Source organism: Carassius auratus, chromosome 6, assembly GCF_003368295.1.
Source record: "Carassius auratus strain Wakin chromosome 6, ASM336829v1, whole genome shotgun sequence".
NCBI lineage: Eukaryota > Metazoa > Chordata > Actinopteri > Cypriniformes > Cyprinidae > Carassius > Carassius auratus.
Genome location: NC_039248.1, coordinates 13809919 through 13833244, shown reverse-complemented (window position 1 = coordinate 13833244; position 23326 = coordinate 13809919). Strand labels below are relative to the sequence as shown.

Genomic DNA, 23326 nt, shown 5'->3' with positions numbered 1-23326 from the left:
GCTAAGTTGTAACACATTGTAGCATTCCCTTACATTGAACTGAGAACTTTCATGTTGTATATGCAGGTTTTTTGGCAGCTCAAAGCCAAAGGACGTGTTGGAAAAATGTACCCTATGCAGTTCCACCAAACTTTGGATCCACCAAAGCCTGCACTCTAGGGTTAAAAACATTGGGTTTTGTGAGGGAAGTGACAGCAAGAAATATGAAAAATATTTGTTCATCCCATCCCAAATTTTTTCCATCACCATGTCCCTCCCAATAACACCTCAATGCCCCCCCCCCCATATATATTTAAATAATGCTTCCAGTGGTCCCTGATGTTCTCTGAATGCCCAGTGGGGGAGGGGGGTTGTATCAGATATTTACGTAAAAGTGAACGTTATCATTATTTATTATTATTAATTTTTTGTTAAAGTTACACTAGTTAATCCTCAAACATTCCTTCTCTGGGTGTATGCACTTTGATGTGTTAAATGCACGGCTCAAGCTCAAATTCTGAGTATGGGTAACCATACTTGCCAACATTTTACCACAATGGACTACATTTAGGGTTTTTGTACAAGTTTCGTTCCTAGTTCCGCGAATTGGGGCTTGAACTCGGGACAACTGAAGCACAACGGCGGTACATGTCAGCACGCTCCCCACAAAGCCATCGACCTCAATGTAATTTAGCATTTTAAGACCAACAACACTGTTCTGTGTTCTCCTTTTTAACATAACTCATGGTTTACAAATGGTTTTATATGGTTTATAATTTGTTAATTATATTCTGGTATTGTCATTAAAACTATATTTAGAATTTAAATTTTATTTAGCACACCCTTAACTTAGTGCAATCTAAGTGAAATTTGGTTTGTTGCCATTCTCATTAAGGAGAGTTGACTGGGAGGGTGAGAGCAGAAGATTTCGAAATTCCAAAATGAAGGGCCACACTACTGTCTTCAAGTCTGTGTATCTTGTTTTTCTTCATTTAGCTAATTTTTGAAATAAGCTTTGCACTAATGAAACTGTTTAGCAAGTTGTGTGTGTCTGAAGTGCTGAGTTAATTTTGAACTACAATTAATAAAGTTTAAGCTTTTCTAATTACAGCCCATGACCTGCATGTCTTCTCATAAATAAGTGTGGTCCATGCACGTGCAGATGTTTTGGGGGCTAGATCCCCTCCCTTTTTCAAAATTAAAGTAGACAGTTTCTGGGATTCTTGTGTCTACAAAACTACAAAACTACAAAAGAACTACAAAAATAAAGCATGTTTTTCATGTCACGCCACCCCAAACGCAAACATCGAAAACACAGCTCTAATAGATCTATAAAAGAGAAAGCAAGTTTCAACAGGTGAAAGTATAGGCTACTTTCAACAAAAGGGCCAACACATTAGTAGGGCTAATACTTTTTAATACTTTTTTTGCTTAGGCAAATTAAGAATTGAGACTGGGGGACTTTATGAAGAAGACCAGCCTCCACTGATTGAGTAGCGATATCTACAGGTGTAAAAGAAAGTGAAGGTCCAAACAAAATTGTCTTCGAAGATAATCTTTTGGATTTCTCACCGAAACTTGCAGACAGGTTTCTTGACCGCCGGATGACGCTCACTGCACGGGACTCATGATCCAGCGGCGCGCGCTATTATCCACTCCCAGCAGAAGGACACTTCAATGACGTCACCTCGAGCGAGAAGGAAGCAGAGCGCTCTCTGGAAGCTGTCACACAATAGTTGTGGGGAAAGCAAGAGAAACTCTCTCCACTCGCGCGCACCCAACTGTTGCACTACACGGACAAACGGCAAGGCAGATCAACAACGGTTGTCTGACAGCAACTTCCACATACTCTGCGGGGAATTATTCCTGTTTCTGCAATGGCTGATGTCATACAAAACAACGAGCAATCCTCATCTGACGTTGCAAATCGATTCGCCCGTAAAGGTGCTTTGAGGCAGAAAAACGTCCATGAAGTGAAAAACCACAAATTTATTGCCAGGTTTTTCAAGCAGCCGACTTTCTGCAGTCACTGCACTGACTTTATTTGGTGAGTAGATCATTTCACACACTATTGCAATATCGGTACAAGTTTAAACATTTTTGCCGTGTTACTGTAGAGCTGGCAGCTGGCCTGTAACCAGGGGTACACATAGAACTGGTTTAAGCGTTTAAGAAACTCACTGTTTCCACTTGTGTTTACTGGACTGTCACACAGAACTGCTTCACAGAGCTCATGGGCTTTAACTTGCTTTCGTTGTAGAAATTAATTTTGTTGCTGGACAGAACTAAAGCTAAAGTTTGGAGAGAAATATGTTTCAGACTGCTGCCGTATTCTGCATGCCTAAAGTTGACTGGAATTGCCATGATGTGGGTGTGATCAGTTTGTCTAGGCTTACAGTGTGGCATTCATCTGCTAAGTCAAGTCATTGGTTCACACTTGTTGATAGTTTATTTAGTAATTTATAAAAGTTAAAATAGGAATGATGTGGATATGTGGAAAAAAATGAACAGCATTTTTTGTATTTAATATTACATTTTTACATTTATTTTTGAACATGTAGGTGCAGTCTACTTTAATTATTAAATTTATGTCTCCCTGTAAAATTCACTGTCAAAGCACATACCCTTTTATTGTTTTCCTATATGTGCATTGATACAAATCAAACATTAGATGCCATAACTGTCCATGTACTTTTTAATTAAGGGATTGCTTGTTCCGTGGGAGAGAACTGATAGCTAAAAGCCCATTAAAGGATTTAGAGAGGCAGATCTCTAATGCATTGTTTTTTGTCTCTCCTCTTCATCAGGGGGTTTGGAAAGCAAGGATTTCAGTGCCAAGGTAAGCAGTCATACAGTAGATGAATTTGCATGGCCTGCTTATTCTCTGAACAGTCACTTGTATCGATCCTAACTAAAGGAGATGATGCCGTGGTCCTCAACACCAGACATCGTCTTGAAACATTTCCTTTCCACACAACATCATCTGTTGAATGCCCCAGAATAAGAAAATGTTGAAGATTGTTGTTGTAGTCAGGAGACACTGTTTTTGTTGATTAAGGCCTAAATTAGCAGGCAAAATGTGAGCAATAATGTCTGTCATAAGAATCGCTTAGCTGGCCTTGAGTTAAATTGAGTTGCTGTTGCTTTGCAGAATGTCCACAATCAGTTTCCTGTGAAGGCAAAGAAGTTCACCATGCAGATGTTGCTTATGTTAAAAATGGTCACACAAATTTGCTACACTGACCAACAGAAAAGATGCTTGGTTTGAAAGTGGCTTCTGTGTGAGCTGTTCTTAATAGATCTCAACACTGTTGACAATGAGTCTTTTTAAATGCAAGATGTTGCTGAAATTGAAATCTGAAAACTGAATAGTAATATATAGAAGGAGCTTGCAATACACAAAAATAGGGTACAAAACACTAAAATAGTGCAATAAACATTTCATTTTTCACAGTGCTACTGTTCACATGCAGTGTGGGAACATACATTACATTTCCATGTGTTTTAAGTGATCAAATCGCAATCCATTTACCCCATTTGTGATTAGACATGTTCACTGTATACTAGGGCTGAACGATATATCATTATCGTATCTATATCTAGATATGAACTTTCAAGATATTAATATCGAAAAAAGCAACGATATAGACGATATAGATTTCCCCTCTCCGCGCTCGCCCTGCATACAACTCTGTCAGTCACAACAAACAACAGTTTTATGACTTCCCTTGACTGCACCGCTAAAGCCAGCGCGCACACACAAGAGGGGGGCGGCGTTTCCATGGTGATGCTTCATTGCTTGTCACGTGACACACCGCGGCAGCAACATCGCTGAATGAATTATGATCTGCTTTTATATCATTTTTTAAAACATGTAAATGGATTTGCAGCACTTGAAAATCTCTTGCAGTGGCTCTGCTACAAAATGTATTTCAAAATGGCAATCAATATGTGACAAATCACGGAAAGGACACAAGTCGGTTCTGGGGCATTTTGAGTTATTCACAGATTCTGAAAGTGTACGATGTGTAAAACATGGAAATCTGATAATATTTGGAGAAGTTGTGGCCATTTGAAGGTAGGCACTCAGAAAAAGCTCAAAAAGCAGAAATAGCCTCTGAAGATTGTGCAGTTCTCACTGCTGTGAGTGACAATGGGGCTCATTTACATCTCATTTAGATAAGCCATACCCCCTGCATAGCAACGACAGACACAACGGGAAAAATCTGGCCGCATATTATTATTAATAAAGGAGAATGTGCATTGTAAATGTCAGTAATTTATCTTTTTTGACTTTTAGAAAAATGATTTAGAGGCTGAAATATGTGAGTTTTATCTTTTTATAAAAAAATCTTTAATATTTCAAATGTGGCCATCATTTTTAATGTTATTATTTTAATGTTTATGTAAACAAAAAGTACATATTGACGCTAATTTTATTTGTTATTTGCTGGTTTTCTACATAAAACTTGGTGAATTGATTTCATTGTGTAGCATTAGGACTTTTTAACAGGATTCTGTGATAACCGATGAGCTAGCTAATAACAATAGGTAGATATGGGAAGGTCTAAACATGGACTAAACATGAGATAACGTGTGTTCTTAGAATGAACACAAAACGACAAACTTTGATGTTTATGGAAACTCACCCCATGAGAAACAGAAAAGTATTCTTGCAGATCCAAAGTTTGCACTGTGCGTCTGTTTGCCTCTAAATGTTACGGATTTCCCCCATTTATCTGTCTTTATCCCCATCAAATGTCACTATCGATATAGCCTCTGATATCTTACGGTCTGCACGTCGGACCCGGCAAATTGCGGAACATTACTGGGTCGCCTTCTGTGTGAAAGTAAACACGTCCGGAAAAATGTGCAAACAGTAATGAAGCAGAAATTAGTTAGTTCCTCACTTTCCGCACTGACGCAGAGATCTTTCACTTCAGTGAAAGTATAATGTGCCTAACGTTTTCGACTCGTACATTACATTGTAAAAAATGTACTGTAGAATTTACAGGATTTTACTGGCAAAAAAGTTGCCAATAAAATCCTGTAAAAATTATGTTAATTGCTGTAAAATGGATTACAGGACATTACTGCAAAGCAAATTACAGTTAATTGCTGTATGTGAAATACAGTAGTTTGTAGTAATTTTTACAGTAACATTGAATTTTACTAGTAGTTTGTTTTACAGCAATATTCTTTAAATTCACTAAAGTACAGTATTTACCTGGCAAAAAAGTTGCCAATAAAGTCCTGTAAATATATTTTACAGCATTTTTTTGTAATTTCATTAAATTACAGTATTTAACTGGCAACAAAAGTTGCACAATAAAATCATGTAAATACCCCTGAATACAATATGATGTTGTAATAATTTAGCAATGAAACTGAATAATTTTAACAGTAAACTATAAAATACTGATATAAATGCATTATCATGAGCTCTATCTTAATATATTTATAAATGAATAATAATAATAAAAAAAAGTCACTGATGTTACAAATAAGTATTTATTAAAACTGGCAGAAAAACATTGCAAGGCTTTTACTGGTAAAATAAAAAAATCAGTCTATCAACAGTTAAATCTTATCATAAAAATAACATAGCATCACAAATAACTGTTAAAAAAAAAAGCCATATTCAGAGTAGAACATTAACGTTCTATAAAAATGAAGGTCAATCAACAGAATTTGTATAATTTTGGTAAACAAGGGTTTACAGGATTAAAATAAAGAAAAGGATTAAAATAAAATGATGGAATCTCAAATTCTGTTGTTTGAGCTTATGTTCTATTAAATTAAGAATATTCCTACATATTTACATTTACTTTACATACTGAAAGTCCATCAACTTTCTGAGATGAGCACACACATGAGGGTTGTCCCTCTTGTTTTGCCTCTATGTGTCCGTCTTGTATCCAGTGAGTGTTGTGATTCCAAGAAAACATCTGCACATAAAACAAGCAGAAGCAACAGGATAAAGTTATGTATCAAATGAAACTAGCTCAATAAAATAAATGTGAAAATGCCACTTATACAATACAATCAGCATTTACCAGTACTTAAAAGGTTACTCCAACCCACAGTGTAGTGCCATTTTTGGAGAGTATCTGTTGGACATATACTACATAGCCTGTTCTGTGTCAGCTGGGTCACATGGACACGCTTGCTATGTTCAAAATATCTTAAATTGTGTTCCGAAGACGAACAAAGCTTTTACGGGTTTGGAACGACATTAATCACTGTTAACAGTGATGAATGACTACATTTTCATTATGGGGTGGAGTAAACCTTTAAATAAGTAAACTTTTTCGCAAATGAAATGACTTAAGTGAAACGCGCTGTGCCACATTAAAAAAAAAAAAGTTATTGCGAAAGAACCTGACGTGAGATTTAAAATAAATTAAAAGAGGCTTCGAGGCAGAGGAGTTTGCCTCGATCATTTTTTGTAATCGAGTTACTCGAGTTACTCAAGGAATCATTTCAGCCCTAATCCAAAGCGACTTGCAGTGCATTCAGGCTATACATTTTTACCCATCATGTGTTCCCGGGGAATTGAACCCCCAACCAAACGCTTGATAACACCGTGCTCTACCGCTTGTGCTACACGAACACTATACAGATAACATAATAATATAATACAGATAACAGATTGTGTGAATGGGTGAGTTTTATAGTTTGTATTTAGTCCATCTATTTCCCCCAGCCTGACCCATTATAGGCCAATTTCCAGAACGCTGGAAAAATGGACAGCCAAATAAGACAGTCGCAGGAAAGTGGAGTCATACACAATTACCCCCATCAAACCCACGCCATGTCATTGGGGCACTTTTAGAACTTACAAAGTTGAAGGGAGATAAGAAAGATTCTTGCTTCTGTATGAAACTTTACCCACCTGTGCACTGTGTTATTAAAAGTATTATTTTAAAAAGATGAGTGATTAATATGCAGCTGATCTTATAATTTGAGCCAGCAGTTGACTGAGCCAGATCTACTCTGCATGACTGCTGCAGTAACTGCTTTCCCATATCTATTTAATTTATGTTTTATGATTTAAATATGCATTGCATTCAGCACAGTACAGTTACATTTCTATTCTAGTCATGTGGAAAAAAAAAAAAAATATATAAAGTCTCAATGAGAGACAAAGAGAAGACCATTTTCATACAGTTCCTCATACGAAAAAAAAAAAAAAAACTAAGAGATACAATAAGTTTAAGTACAAAAATTCATGATAGAGTGTTTTAATAACCTCTGCAGATGTCCAGATCCTTGATCATTGTTAATAGCACTTTAATGCAGCATGTGGATTTTTCTGCACTGAACTGCAACTCCATATTTAAGCTGAAATCCTTCAGCCATGCATGAGGTGAGCTGCCCTCAGGCTTTTCATGTTAAATCTATATTGTTTGTTCCCAACAATATCCCATTAGTACACTTCTTTTCTTTTCTTTTTTTTGTTAGAAAATGTACTCAGTAAGATAAATATTGTGACCGCAATTATGTGGAAAATTTCAGAGCCCATTGTGGCAACGTTTCAGGGAAATCCCAATTCTAATTTCTGGATTCTGGTTATTTGTTTGTGCACACAATAGGGAAAGACATTTTAGTAATAATGCCTTAGAGGGTGGTGAGTGGGTGGTTCTTTGTCCACCTGTTTGAAAGAAAGAGTCAATATAAAGGTACCTTTTTTCTAAATATTACATTGAGTAAAAAGTAATATCATGCACAATCAATGCCTAAAGGTATTGGCAGTGCTGGCAAAGTGCCACATGGAAAGAGGGTGCCTGTGACAGAAAAACTCTTTAATGTTGTGTTACATTAACATTCAGTCCTAGAGGCATGTTTCTTGAGTCTGAAAAAATTATAAATTCCATAATTTACTCAATGTTATATCATTCTAAACTGGCACACCTTTTTACTGTAGAACAGATAAGGCATTATTTAGCCAAGCCTTCAAAAAATGAAGATAAAAACTTATTTTATTATTTCATTTCAGTAGAGACAGAAATTGAATGAGCAAAAGGGTACACAGACAGCATATTTAAATTGTAATTCAAACACTGAGGGTAAATATACATTTTATTTTTCTTTGCAACTTAGAAGTAAGATATTTTCTGTGAATGTGTGAGACTTCTGATTCATTTGTCGCTATAGATAAATAGTTACAAGAATAACAAAGTGCAGTAAATGTTGAGGTTAATTGACAAATATGGTTGAAGGAGAAAATAAAGTGTTTCCAAATAGTTTGTCTTTTTAACTATTTAAGGTTTAAATTTATCATCAAAAAGAATGTCTAATCTAATTAATTTTAGTTAAATGAAGTTAGTTTTTTTTTTTTTTTTTTTTCAGCCAAAAAATTGTTTTGGTGCATGGCTAGATTTTTTCATGTGCATTGACAGCTTTGTCATCTGTTCATGCCTAGTTCATATCTTTAACCCAATCCTCTCTGAGAGCTTGTGCTTTTTATATGATGCATGTATATGGGATCATCCAGTCATCTGTACCACCACTACACCTTCTAAAAAGCAGAGCACCAAATGAGAAATCACAGAGCGGCAGACCATCACATTTCAGACTCTGATATGGACATTTCACTCTAATGGATACTCTCTTTTGTGGGGGATAAACTGTGTATAAACTGTGCTTAAAAGATCAGTGGATTATATGATTATCCCAAAAAGAGCCATTGTCATGAAGTTCATAAGCTGTATATTATTTTGAAAGACAGTCATAAAAAGTCATTATCATTAAACTGCACTCAGCACTAGATGTGATTTGTAATATTGCATTTTTCATTTGTAGCTAGTGAGATAGATTGAAAGAAACAGCTATATACTCAAAAGCATCCACACGTTTTTGTATCTGAGAGAAAATGTTAGTGCTAGTGTGTCAGTTTGTTTTATTGAAATTAATGATTTGGGGTGGTGTTGGCGCAGTGGATAAGATGCATGCCATTGGTCGGAGAGACCTGGGTTCGAATCCACTGGTTGACACCAATGTGTCCCTGAGCAAGACACTTAACCTCTAGTTGCTCCAGAGGCGTGCGACCTCTGACATATATAGCAATTGTAAGTCGCTTTGGATAAAGGCGTCAGCTAAATGAATAAATGTAAATGTAATATGTAAATGATTTGGCTTCCCCAAAGTGGAAAATGTTTATCTTGAAGGTCAGCATGCATTTGATAATTATTAGCCAAGAGACTTCAGGGGAACTTGAACTGAATGAAATGGAACTGATTTGGTCTTGTTGTGATGGGACAAAAATTCCAAGACTATTTAATAGAAGCAGCACAAAATCCAGTATGACAAAAGATTGGTTTAATTGACACATGGTTTATGAGACGTTGTGTAGAGCCCTATATCAAGTGAAATTAATAATTTGTCTGTGAGTAAAATTAGAGACGTTCACAACATCTAAAGTCAGTACCACTTCAAATTTTCCAAATCTCATATCTAATTCTGCTGAAAATATACCCAAAATAAACATAAATATAGCTAAACATGACACCAAGTATAATTCAGCTAAAATATTATAACCAGGACATCAACCATTGATTTTTTGAATTTCAAAAACATGTTTTTTTTTGTTAGTTTGTTTGTTTTGTGATTATATCAGAAAAAAATGAAATGAAATGAAAATAAGCAAGGTTTCAATTGATATCTTTAAGTGGCACATAGAGCCTTGGAGTCTTCTCTCAATTTGTAACTTTAATATCAGCATGGTACCAAAGTAGTTTTAACGTTGCTGCTTTTTACAGTTCTGTTTTAAGACATTTTTTTGTTAAACAATATCTGACCTTCATTCAGTTCCGTTAACGATTCTGAAACACAATGCTAAATCATGCTCTGACCCTACCCCCAGTATCTGAAGCAGCTTGGTTGTGGTTGGCTGTGATTCTGTTTGGGTCATTGGAGCTCTTCATTAACAGCATTGTAGTGCACAATCTGTAGAAAAGTGTTGTTATATCCGCAGCGCCTGTACAGTCAGTCATTCTTCATTTCTGCTATGGGAATATCACGAAGAGCTAAGGATCAGCATTCTCAGATATTTACATTGGTGCTACTGAGTTATACAGTGAGGAAGTGATGTTTAGATGCCAGTGTGAAATGGGGGGTTGGGTGTTTCAAGGAAAGCCACATTATAAATGCACAGATCAAGCAAAGCTCTGCATTAGTGTATATTACTGGTGCGTGTGCTTGTGCAAACACATTAGCCATGTAATAAATCCATAATTGTGTGTGTGTGTGTGTGTGTGTGTGTATACTGTATGTATATTTTTTTATAATATAATTTGATGGTAAAACAAAACATGGATTCTTGTCTTTTGAAGTGGAGAGAGAGGTGGTTGGTGGGTTTTTGATGGGAGATAGATAACAACATGATAGTAATTCAACAAATGGAGAAATGGCGGCTTTTGGCTTCCTCTTAAATCAGATCATCAAAGCAAATGTGCTTGTGCGCTTTTGCTGAGCTGATACATTACTTTCACTGTTAAAGGGGGTCATATGATGCTTTTTTAAAGATCATCATTAAAGATGTGTATTTAGTGTAATATAATATTTCGGCATGCTTTAATATTCCAAAAACACATTATTTTTTAAAATACTGTACATTATCGTAGGTGCTCTATGCCCCACCTTTCTCAAACGATCTGCCGCTTCTGAATCAGCTACTGTATGTTTTGTTATTATTTTAAGACATGTGGGGGCGTGTTTAAACAAGTCATTTTAGGGTGGTGTGGCAGAGTCTTAACTTTGATCAAGAATATCTCTTTGGATTTGATACTTTAGTCTTTGCAACTTTACAGATCTTCATTATGCACCAAGAGCTTGTAACACTCCAAAGAGAAAATAAAAACTGAAATTGCATCATATCATCCCTTTTTCTCTATGCCCCTGTTTACACCTGACATTAAAATGTGTTTGACTTGATCCAGTCACAAATGTTCAAGCAAAACATATTTCCACATCACTGACATTAATTATTACGTCTGATTTAAAACAGTGAACCTGAGCATGGATGGTAATGCTTCTGGAGAGACATATATTTCAATAAATTAAGTTGTTTATACACACACATGTTGTGTGGAAAAGTGCAATAGAATAAAGGGGGAGAGTATTATAGTAGGAAACAAACTATACATTTCACCTCATGTTGTGATTAATTTACAAACATTAAAAGACAAAACAACTTATCATAACGATTATGTAACTATAGCTTACCTTGAGCTATCCAGAGTTGTGTTTCCCATACAATCAGGGGCATAGCCATCTTTTCAGAAGTCAGGGGGACAGAAATGACACACACACACAGATATATATAACATTACAATATAACATTTCTGCAATCTGTATAGCCTACTAGTCAACAATTTTTTTAACAGTAAGATTTTTTCTATGTTTTGAAAGAAGTCTCTTCTGCTCACCAAGCCTGCATTTATTTGATCCAAAGTACAGCAAAAGCAGTAATATTTTGAAATATTTATACTATTAAAAATAACTGTTTTCCATTTGAATATATTTTAAATGTAATGTATTCCTGTGATCAAAGTTGAATGTTCACCATCATTCCTCCAGTCTTCAGTGTCACATTAATCAGAAATCAGGGAACTACACTGCAACCAAAATGGTTGCATATGCGACCTTTTGAAATGCCATTGAGACCCAAATTTTTATGGGGTCGCAAATGTATCACTGATTATTTTTGTACCTACTTATGTGTTATGCTATGATTTAATATGTGTATTTATTAAAACAGAAATGTGTATTTTAAGAATACGTTTTATAACGTGCTCCGAGCATTCAACACATCAAGTTGGCTTCAGCCCCGCGCTGAACTGAGCATCTGGTTACTCGCACGCTCTGTTCGCTGTGCACGAGAGATCTGCGTCTCACAGACAGCAGCACTGAACCGAGCTCTCCTTCAGGACGTTCGCGTCCTCCTGCACCTGAACGAACAAATACAAATCGCAGTTTAAATAAACAGAAAAAAAGAGCAAAAGCGAACCGAGCTCTCCTTCAGGATGTTCGCGTCCTCCTGCACCTGAACGAACAAATACAAATTGCAGCTTAAATAAACAGAAAAAAGAGCAAAAAGCGAAAGAGCTCAATTCAGCACCGCGGTGTTCTGGTGTTCAGGGCGCAAGCAGAGACACGTCTCAAAGTACCGACAACAAATACATACAACATATGTCACAATACCCATCTTGGAAAGTGTTTTAGAAAAAGTCTGTGGTTATGTCTTAAGTGAAGGTAAAGAGTCTGTGAAAGAAATCGTATGTGTATCATTATAATGGATGCGTTTGTCTCTTAAAGTGACCGCGCCTAATTTACTAGCTCTGCTGTAGGTGTCTTTAATGTATGAAATTGAAAGTAAATCACTCACTGCTCTAGATTGAATTACTTGGTAGTTTTAACAAGAATTTAACCAAAGTCAATCCAAAAATCTGATATAATTGATTATATTGTTTTACTGGTGAATTTTATTTAAATTAGATTTATTTATCACCTGCTGTAGATTTTTTTGGACTTGGAAAAAACAAAACCGAAAACAACTCTCCGTCATGTTCATTTCGCCTTCTGGGTCCAAAAAAAACATCAGGTCATTCGCAGACTATCCTGTCTCTTTGAGTTTAAATCGATATTTATTCACACCAGCTCTTGAAAACCTCTATACGAACACACCTGCCTGAAAAAGTATGGGGGACGAATTTCCGTGATGATAAAAGTGGGGGGTGGGAGGGGGGGATTGCATCCCCCCTGTAATCTACGCCCCTGCATACAATGACATAATTTGCAGCAGTAGCACAAAGCATTGTTGAAAAAATTCACTACCTAGTCACAACTGTTTCCTGAAATAGAAGTATTTTTGTCATACATTTGTTGTTGGAAACACTCTGGTTTAAGAGTACAGAACTGTTGGTAATGCGTGCTTGTTGGTGTAATAACTTCTGCTAATAATTGGTTTGATATTGAATTACTGGCAGATTATTGCTGTAATTAAGGAGAACTACTTTGGTATTTTGTTCTCCATTGTTTTTAATTATTTATAGATTTTAGGTTTCACCATGGGTTCCCTCTCACATGGTTTCCTCAGTGTATTAGTTTATATTAACATGTTCTCACTCTTCTTTTCATTCTATTGAGAAACATAAAGGTGTTAAATTATATTTGTGTTTACATGGAAATATCTCTGGAATGAAATATATAGGTTGTACTGCTTATAAAATATCTGTGCCTCTAACCATAGGTCAAGAGAAGTTCCAACCACACTACTTTGTGATGCTATTTGCCAATGTTGGAAGTTGGAACTATGGTTTTGGAACTTGCAGCCATAGTTGGCCAAAAATGGAACTGGTATGGGTTTGCTTCAACAGACGTGGAGCAAGAGACCCCACGCTGCCTAAAGCCCATCGCAGTCAAAAGCAGCAGCACCAGCCGGATATGAAAATGGGGGTTACATTTTTCTTGCTTTTGATTAGGGCTGCTCCGATCATGATCGCATCTTGTCAGTAAAGCCGGTAAATTCCCCCAGGTGCGTGATTTCAAATAGAGCAGCTGTTACTACAAGGAGCCATTGTTAACTGAGAAGATGTGCAAATCCACTTCATTTTCAGCGTTTATTTGTGCATCTTCTCAATTAACAAATGGCTCTATGTGAACGGTAACAGCTGCTCTATGTGAAATCAAGCACCTGAGGGAATTTACCGCAGATTAGAAAACCGGCTTTACTGACGAGATGCTCATTAACGATTGGCCGATCGTGATCGGAGCAGACCTACCTTTGATTAAATAAAAGCAAAATTTGCTTTAAGTTGTCTGCTGTTTGTACTTATTGCTTTCCTTAAGTAGGAGAGGAAATCTGAAAAAATCGGGAATCGAATTAAAAAAAATAAAATCGGAGATTTTATTTTTAGGCCATATCGCCCAGCCCTATGTTCTGGGCTCATAATCATAAATTTGCTGTGTTATTAGGGGACAAAAGTTTAGGTTTCTATGGTGACTCTCTGGACAGTTTTTGTGATAGTAGTCAGGGCTTTAGCCCTTCACTGTGATGAGGATTCAGTGAGGTGGGATTACTTTGCCAAAGCAAGCAGATTGGAGGTACATTGTAACAAAGCTCTACTGCATAGCGTAGCATAACAATACCAAATTTACAAGGGCATCTCAATACAATCAGATTTTGTGAAAAAGTTGTGAATAGGGCTGCTCCGATCACGATCGGCCGATCATTGTGCTCATCTCGTCAGTCAAGCCGGTTCTCTAATCAGCGGTAAATTCCATCAGGTGCGTGATTTCACATAGAGCAGCTGTTACTACAAAGAGCTGTTGTTAACTGAGAAGCTGCGCAAATCCACGTTCATTTTCAGCGTTTATTTTCGCATCTTCTCAGTTAACAACGGCTCTGTGTAGTAACAGCTGCTGTGTGTGAAATCACACACCTGATGGAATTTACAGCTGATTAGAGAATCGGCTTTACTGACGAGATGCGCATTAATGATCAGCCGATCGTGATCGGAGCAGCCCTAGTTGTGAAACCATAAAGAACACTGAATTGAAAAAAGAAAGTGACCATGCAAGTGGCTGGACAAGAGTAAATCTTGGTTAGGATTTTACTTGATGGTGAGAGAGCAGGCTGCAATACATATGCCAAGCTGGCCTTACTGCTGCTAGACTAGTAGATCAGCTGAATGTGTTGTGTTTTTGCATTTGATGTTGATATAAAAGTTCTGCTGACTGTAATTTTGCAAGTGCATTTCACCTTATTGTACTGAAGTCTGAACTTGCAGTCTCTACATGTGCCTAGAATGACTATTCTATTTGGTGGGTTTCACAAACCTTAAAGGGGTCATATAATGTTGCTAAAAAGTACATTATTTTGTGTATCGGGTGTAATGAAATGTTTTTTATGTGGTTTAAGGTAAAAAAAAAATATATATATATTTTCCACATAGTGTACATTATTGTTTCTCCTCTATGCCCCGCCTTTCTGAAACACAGTTTTTTTACAAAGCTCATTGGTCTGAAAAGTGAGGTGTGCTCTGATTGGCCAGCTATCCAGTTCTTTGTGATTGGCCGAATGCCTCAAGCATGTGACCGAAATGTTACGCACCTTGTCATACTGTGATGCGTGTCCCAGTCAGAACATCGCGCGACAAGACAAAAATAACATCCAGCGGGGACATAATTACAGATTATAATGACTTATACTGTGTTTTTAGGTATTGCGTTGCATTGCACTGCGTAAACATAAAACCATATCTGCATTTGTGATCTGAGAAATGACAAACGACAAGCTCTACTCATCAGCGAGTCTCAATTCCAGTCCATGCGCCCCCCAGCTCTGCATATGTTGCATGTCTCTCTCTGTTAAAGGTCCCCTTCTTCATGATCCCATGTTTTAAACTTTAGTTAGTGTGTAATGTTCTTGTTAGAGTATAAATAATATCTGTAAAATTCTAAAGCTCAAAGTTCAATGCCATGCGAGATATTTTATTTAACAGAATTCGCCTACAAAAAATGACCCGTTTGGACTACAGCCCTCTAGTTCCTGCAGTAATGACTTCATTAAAACAGTTTTTTGACTAACCTCCGCCCACATGAATTAACAAAAAGGGGGGTGTGGTCTTGTTGTGCTCTGACGGAGAAGGAAGAGCTGCGTTTGTGTTTGCCATGTCATTGAAATGATGTTATTTTCATCTCTGAGTCCAATCATCTTTGTTTGGGCTTCCCAGGGACGCTGTACTTGGAGATTAATGGTTACAATTTATGCTTAACTCGGTTCACGAAAATTATAATCCACATGTAAAACTATGTGCAGCACATTTTGCTGAGGACAGCGAGCTTCCTCAATCTCAATCAGTTTAATGCTGGATTCGCACAAAGATTATTCTTGGAGAAGGCGTTGTTTATGGACCACAACCGGTGAGTGTATTTTATTTAGAGCCCGACCGATAGCGATTTTTGGGGGCCGATGCCGATATTAACTCGAAAATAGCCGATTTATAAGCCGATATTTTGATTTTGAAAATAAACTGGATATTAGACCCATTTCCTATAAACTGCACTTACACAACATTCAATAGCGAAATATCTGCCTGTTCTATGTATGTGGGCTGTATAAACCATTTTCCAGAAGGGATTTATGTTAAAAAAAGCCTTAGATTACAGTCTCAATGACTAAACAATTGCACATCAAAAGTATATATTTTTTAATGATCAAAAAACAGTCAGTTTAAATATTTAACACTTTTACGTTCTTGCAGTTGAAGCTGGTTTTAACAGTCTGTGTGTGTACTGTAAATAAATTATAATACCAAAGTTAAAGTATTTGCAGAAGTAGTCCCACACTTTGGTGCTACAGCATTCACCTTTTTCAGCCATCTGTAGGGCAGAAAGAGAGACAAAGAAAAAATAAGCATGTTTATTAATAATATCACCTAATATCACAGGGATCTCCTACATAGGCAAAAATGAGAAATATAATAATTTAATAATTTCTGACGCACCTACTGTAGTTACTGTAACTACACTATATTTGCTCTCACAGACACATTCACAACGGACCCGTATATCTTCTCTTCTCTTTGTGCAGTCTGAATCAAAACATTGTCATGCGCTGGCGAACATAAAGTTAGCCTACTGTTACCGGAAGTTTACGGAATCAATTCGAAGTTGAATGGTTAACGTTAGTGTCATGAACACACCGCTGTCAATTTTGAGAAGAACCACCTTCAAACAAGTTAATAGCAAGCATTTAAGGGGCCTGCTAAAAAGGAAGCTATATTAGCATTAGAATAACATAACAGTTGTTGTTTTTTCGAGGCACGCTGTACATAACTTCTAGTCATTGACTACACGCGCCCCCTTGCCACAGTTACGCGGTCATTAGGTGGGAAGCACTGCAGATATATTTAGAATAGGTTAAACGCTAACGTTAACGTTTGACCTCTTATTAACGTTTGCGCTCTTCCACTGATAAACATGGTATTAGCTTTGTGGCTAATCTAATATAGCAATGCATTAGTGGCTGTAAGTGATGTTATAGAATATTTAGAAGTGATAATGATAGGACCGCTAGCTAGAACTACCACACCGTTTTTATATACAGTGAATGAACTAAATCATTTCACATGACGAACGGCTGATCGCTTTCTTCGCGAGTGGATTTCTGGCGCTGTTGTCAACTGGGGAGTTGCAGAGCTCCCTCTGGTGGGCAAACTATGCAACACTCATAACACGAGTGAAGCATGAGACTCTGTTATGTCGGTCGGGCTCTAATTTTATTATTTAAGTTGGTGTGTTTAACAGTTTCTGTAACGTACTACACAAAGGGCAACGCTGTTTAGCTTTGTTAACTAGATGTTAGGGCTGTGCAAAAAAACAAATGCGATTTTCATGCGCATCTCGCCAGTAAAAACGCTCCTGTGAATATAAGTATATCTCCAGAGTGTGCGTTCTAGCCCAATCACGTTACCAGGAGGGCAGCACGCGCTCAGCTGCTGTCGAATCACAACGCAGGAACCGCTGGCACAATCAGAACTCGTTACGTATTTCTGAAGGAGGAACTTTATAGAACAAGGAAGTCATCAGCCCGTTTTTGTGACAGTGAAAACAGCGGTATACAGATAGGTGAATTGTGTGAAAAATACTGTTTTTTTTACACGCGAAACATGAACACATGTTATATTGTACACTGTAAACACAATCAAAGCTTCAAAAAAGCGCGAATAACGGGACCTTTAACACACCTGATTCAGATAATCTTAATAAGCTCTTAAGAATTGAGCTCTGTGCATGAACCGTGTTCCCATTGACATGGTCCCTACACAGTGTTCATTGCTCCCTACTCCCTGAGCAGGGGAAATCTGTTGAAGTTTACTTCACTTCAGAACGTTCATTCATGGATTTGCACTGCACAACGTCTTCACACATGGACAAGTGTGACATCATATACCTCTGTAAAAAAATAGACTACAATTTAAATTCATATCTCGCAAACTTCAATGCACTTTGAATAAAACATATATTTTCATTTCCAGCTGGAATCGTGGTGGAATATCCTGTGATGTCCACTACACAGGGCACTTATGTTCGAATAGAACAAACGTCTGAAGCCTTAAGAAAAACATACAAAATTTGCAAAGCTGGGGGGGGGGGGGGGCACGAGGACTGGAATTGAGAACCACTTCTCTACACTGCTCAAATCTCGTGATATATAAACGTATGTTAACGTACTTACAGACTGTGAGTCAGAACAGCTGGCATTGTAGTCTTCTCTCCAAGGATCAGGAAACAGTCCTCCATAAAATGTGCTGCACACATCTAAATATTTGGGTTGAACTGTTCTGGAACAGTGTTGTTAATACAACTTAACCACTGATTTTTAGTTGTGTCCGCTTTTGTAAGGCCAAAGTATTTTCGCTTTCACAACAAAACAGCATCTTCACGGCATGGCGCCTACAGAAATATAGAGAGAATCAAAGTAACGCCTTGTTTCTTTGCATTGAACATTTGGACGGCATTATGCAAATCTTTACACATCATTACGTAGACGTGGGGCTGTGTTTAAATGAGCCGTTTTAGGAGGGCGTGAACAAGTCTTTAACTTTTATAAAGAATATCTCTTTTGGTTTGAGACTTTAGTTTTTTTTTACTTTAGGGTTCTAACCTAATTACAAACAGCTTGTAACACTACAAAGAAAAAGAAAGAGGAAAACTTGAAACCACATCATATGACCACTTTAAGTTCCTATTTTATATTGATTCGGACTTTGAAAATGTCTTGCAGTTCAGAATGGATGTCAGTTTTCAGATATTCACTGAATGAGCCAGATTTAGTCAAAAAGTGTAGTCTTTTTGACTGGCTCACTTAAATGAACCAGATCATAAGAGCCGTTGTTACATAAACATCTCACATTGTATTTTTGCGTGCTGTAAACTTTGGAGGTAACTCTTAACAAGGTGAAATCTTGACAGTATCTGATATCTGTCCTCTCCATACTGTAACATTATTATTATTATTATTATTATTTATTTATTTTTCACAATTACTAGAAGCACTGTCTGAAGACACAGACTTAGAACTCTCGCTGAGTTTTGTGCCTAAACCCCTCCTTTGCATTAGGCAAGCCAAGTGTAATTTCCCTTACCAATCTGAAAAGGTGAAATAGATTTATGCTAATAAATAAATGCTGAAAATCAAATGGATTTCAGGGGAGATTTTCATTAGGTGAATTCATTAGGTCATTAGTCTGGTATCTAATGAATCTCAGCATGCAGGACCCTTACTTTTGATCTCACTGCAGCCTTTTCCCAGAGGTGTCCGCTCATATGGGCTGAACTGGCCATGTTCTCATGCTTTACGCATTGACTGCAACGTTAAATCTATGCTGCCTCTGCTGAATCTTGACTCGTTTAGCAAACAGCATGTTTACGTTATTTTTGTATTTTATTTTATTTATATTTTTTTTTTTTAGGTCATATCGTGAAATTAATCTGTATTGAAATGAAGTTTTGTTTCAGCATAATTTCTAACTTATTGCCATGATAGTGTTAAATATACACAGTATTTATTCTAATAAATGCTGGAATTTTCTTAATGTCTAATACTGTATACATAGCTACAGTTTACATGCACAGTTGAGTGCATATGTTTGTGTACTATTTAAAAAATCTGGGAGAGGTTTATAATTAAAAAAAAAAGTGGTGATAAATATTACAGTTTGGTTTTTATTACTGCTCAGAATGACGTCAGCATGAAATGGAAATGGCAGTTGTCTTCTCTTTATTGTAACACAAATCTGAGTGAAATGGGTTCTTGGATTAAAAAAAAGAAGATGAGTCTTAAATTTGTCAATTGGGAATTGATTGGATCATTGTTGTTTGCCAATTGCTGCAATCTCATGTAAGTGATGGGTTGCTGGAGGGGAGGGCTTATTGACCAGTCCTTGCTCCCGTGTACACGTCATCACAGAAAATATGGCTTTGTAAGGGGGAGGGGAAGTTAACGTTTGAAGTCACATGAATTAAATAAATATAACAATTAATAAATATATAAATAAATAAATAATCATGTGCCCAGATTAATCATTTATAATGAACTCAACAATATTCCATTAAAATTAGAAGTGTCCATTTTGATTTCATGTTGACTTTAAGCTATTTCACATATTCAAGATAATGTAATCTTGTAAACAGAAGTTTCTCATGTACTAAATGAATAAAAAAATATTTGTGTACATTTTTCACTCTCACATATTCCGTCATGAATTGCTGAATTTAATTGTACGTATGCACTCCTCTGTATACTGTATATAAATTGAAAGGTGGATTAGAATTCTGCAGGAATTAATTTAATTGACAATTTTTTTAGGGGAGAACCTAAATATTTTACTCCTCCTGACACTACAGCTGAGGGCCATAATGTGCTATGGTGGGGAGTGTGGTATTTTATGGCTCATTCTTTATTAAGAGTAATCACAGCTCTGGTTGTCCAGACAGCACTGCAGCTCAAATGTGGCCCATGAGGTTGATGTAGGATGTAGGCAATCACTCTGCAGTCAGCTAAATTACCATGGCTGAGGTGATTTATTTACCTTTAGATTAATATAACTCCACTCTCCAGCAATACTAATAAACTAGTCTTTACATGTGTTCTGTACTCTCTAAATTCCCACAAGTAAACTAGTAGAATGCACTTTCACAGTAGCTTATAGTACATCTAGTTAAATCGCTCCTATCTCTCTCATTCAGTTCCTCTTAACTGTATACATTTGCTTCTCTTCATTTTTCATTTATTAATTTAGCAGACACTTTTATCCAAAGCACCTTATAAATTAATTTTTGTTTTTGTTGATATGGGCACACTTTTTGTTGGCACAGATAGCCTTGTTGGTAGCAATTCGTAGTTGCACTTCAGGTGGGTTTGAGTCTTGGCTTGGGGACCTTTCCCCTTCCCCCGTTTAAAATGTCAAAATATGTCATTTGTCCAAATATGTCAACTGTTCCTAACAAATAAACAAATATATAGTAAAATATACAGCTATGTAAATTGATTTGTAGTTTTTAGCACATTATTACACATTTTATATTACATAGATAACCCAGCAGAGTTTACAACAACTAATTAAGTAAATGACAGAAAGCCAAACATTTAACTTTGCAAGTCATAAAAATGGATGTTCATGATTCGTACACTAACCCAACCTTACAGTATCATTAAATCCTGCAGCACAAGCATTGTGAACTCCTTTTACATTTCTAATTCTAATATTATAATTCTTAAACTATTATATTTTGTACAAATAATTACTAAACAGTTTATTAAATTATGAAAATATTTGTATTACACCACAGAACTATTTACAGTGCCCTCCTCCAGGCGATATTGGTATCCTTGGTGAATATGAGCAGGCTGTGGGTTGATGTTAATTATTTTACAACGTTTATTCTAACTCTAATCCTGACTTCATTTAATATATTGTACTGAATTGCTTATAATTGTTATAATGCTATAATAATTACAGTTTTTTTTTCTCCTACAATACTTAATGAAGTTGGAGAACACAGGGCAAGATATCGGAGACATTCCATCGTACAGAATCTCTACATGTTCTGAATCTCCATGTCAAGATCCAGATATTGTCCCTTTTTTAACATCTGCATTAGGACTGTCAACCAATTAAACATTTTAATCAATGAATTGCATGATGTACACACATTCACTGCATATTTAAGACGCTGTGTCGTTAAAATAATTTTAACTTTTCCATGCAGTGCTAATCATCATGGTCAGTTAAATAACAATGGACTATTCATAAGACACTAGGTGTGGGGCAAACGTTGTGATGTTTTGTTTACAGTAGCAAGTTGGCATTGAAACAGTTATAATAATAATTTCAACGCATGATTTTTTTCCACTGTTAACCACACTTAAATCAACAACCCTAATCTGCATAATCCTAATTTCCTGTTGCCGGTTGTACCAGCTAGACATTAAAAAGATGGGTCTTACCCCACGCTGGGCTTTGAAACATCCAGCTTTACTATAAATATTTACACCTGTTGCACCAAATGAAACTACGATCAGGCAAAACTACACCCAGTGTAGACAATGCGTGTCCATGCCGACACTGTCTCCCGCAATTATAGATTTACCTGAGACTACATTCACGCCACAATGGCTACAACTACTAATATATAACTGAATTGCTCAAGACATAATATAAGTGAAGCCACCATACCATGATTTCATTAAGTAAACATTTCCTAAAAGTTTTTATATCTGAAGTCTCCCTGCACACTCTCATGAGGTTAAGTAAACTATAATAAATGTAGTATGTGCTTCTCTCTAGTTATCTTTTTATATAGCTTTATATATCAAGTTTATGTACAATGAATGTCTTTCCTGAGGTAATTGTGATTTACGTGACATTTTGAGTTTTAATGTCTTTCTGTGGCTTATTTGTGACTAAAAATAACACATTTACAGTTTGTATTTTGTAATAAAATTCACATAATTTGAAAGCTGATAATTTATTTCTGATTGAAAGTAACAAAGCACAAAACTTATTGTGATTATTGGATGGCAATAATGAATGGAATTAAAGACTGTTCTTCCAAGCAAGATGTCAAATGGTTCAGTTTATTTTAGTAATCCCAGTTCATATGTAATATTTTACTGCATAATTATCACATACTTGATAGAAATGTATTTTGTATTCAATGTAGTGTGGTAGGCTATAGTTTGCACCGAGCTTTGCGATTGATATCGCTTATCCTGCCCGAAAAGATCATAAATATTACAGTTCACATCTGCAGTAATAATTAACTAACATACATGAATCATAAAAACGAACAATGTCCGAGCAAATCTTTTCACTTTATACCTACCTCTGACTAGGCACAAGATTTAGTCTTGGATGATGCAACGGGTATAAATTTTACCCACAACTTTTACCCAGCCTAGTCTCACAACCAGGTGTACGTCAGGCTGGTGCAACGAGCCCCTGTGCTGTAAACTGCTCCTTATTTCTCGTTAACACCCCAAATGAAGCTACATATTGTACCCACGTTTTATATTTTATAGTTTATGAATGTAATATATTTTATATTTATTAAAGACACAATTGATTATATTGATATTGCACCAAATGAGAATATTATTTAAAACTCCACATACTCCTCACTCGACATAGCAGTTGATTTAAAAGTCATGAGCAGAAATTCCATATTCTAAAATGTCCAAATTTACCATGAATGTTCAGACACTTCCAAGTTTTCAGTATTCGATCTCTCTCTCTCTCTCTCTCTCTCTCTCTCACACACACACACACACACACAC

The 23326-nt window shown here is 36.4% G+C and overlaps 1 protein-coding gene across 1 annotated transcript in view; it reads left to right on the top strand.

Moving 5' to 3' along the window:
- Positions 1–1651: 1651 nt before the first annotated feature.
- Positions 1652–23326, top strand: part of prkcaa (protein kinase C, alpha, a) — a 121054-nt gene continuing 99379 nt past the window's right edge. Inside the window, exons 1-2 of the mRNA XM_026262726.1 lie at positions 1652–2026; positions 2787–2818. Coding sequence (XP_026118511.1) covers positions 1857–2026; positions 2787–2818 — 202 coding nt within the window. The 5' untranslated portion in view covers positions 1652–1856. The remainder of the gene's footprint in view (positions 2027–2786; positions 2819–23326) is intronic.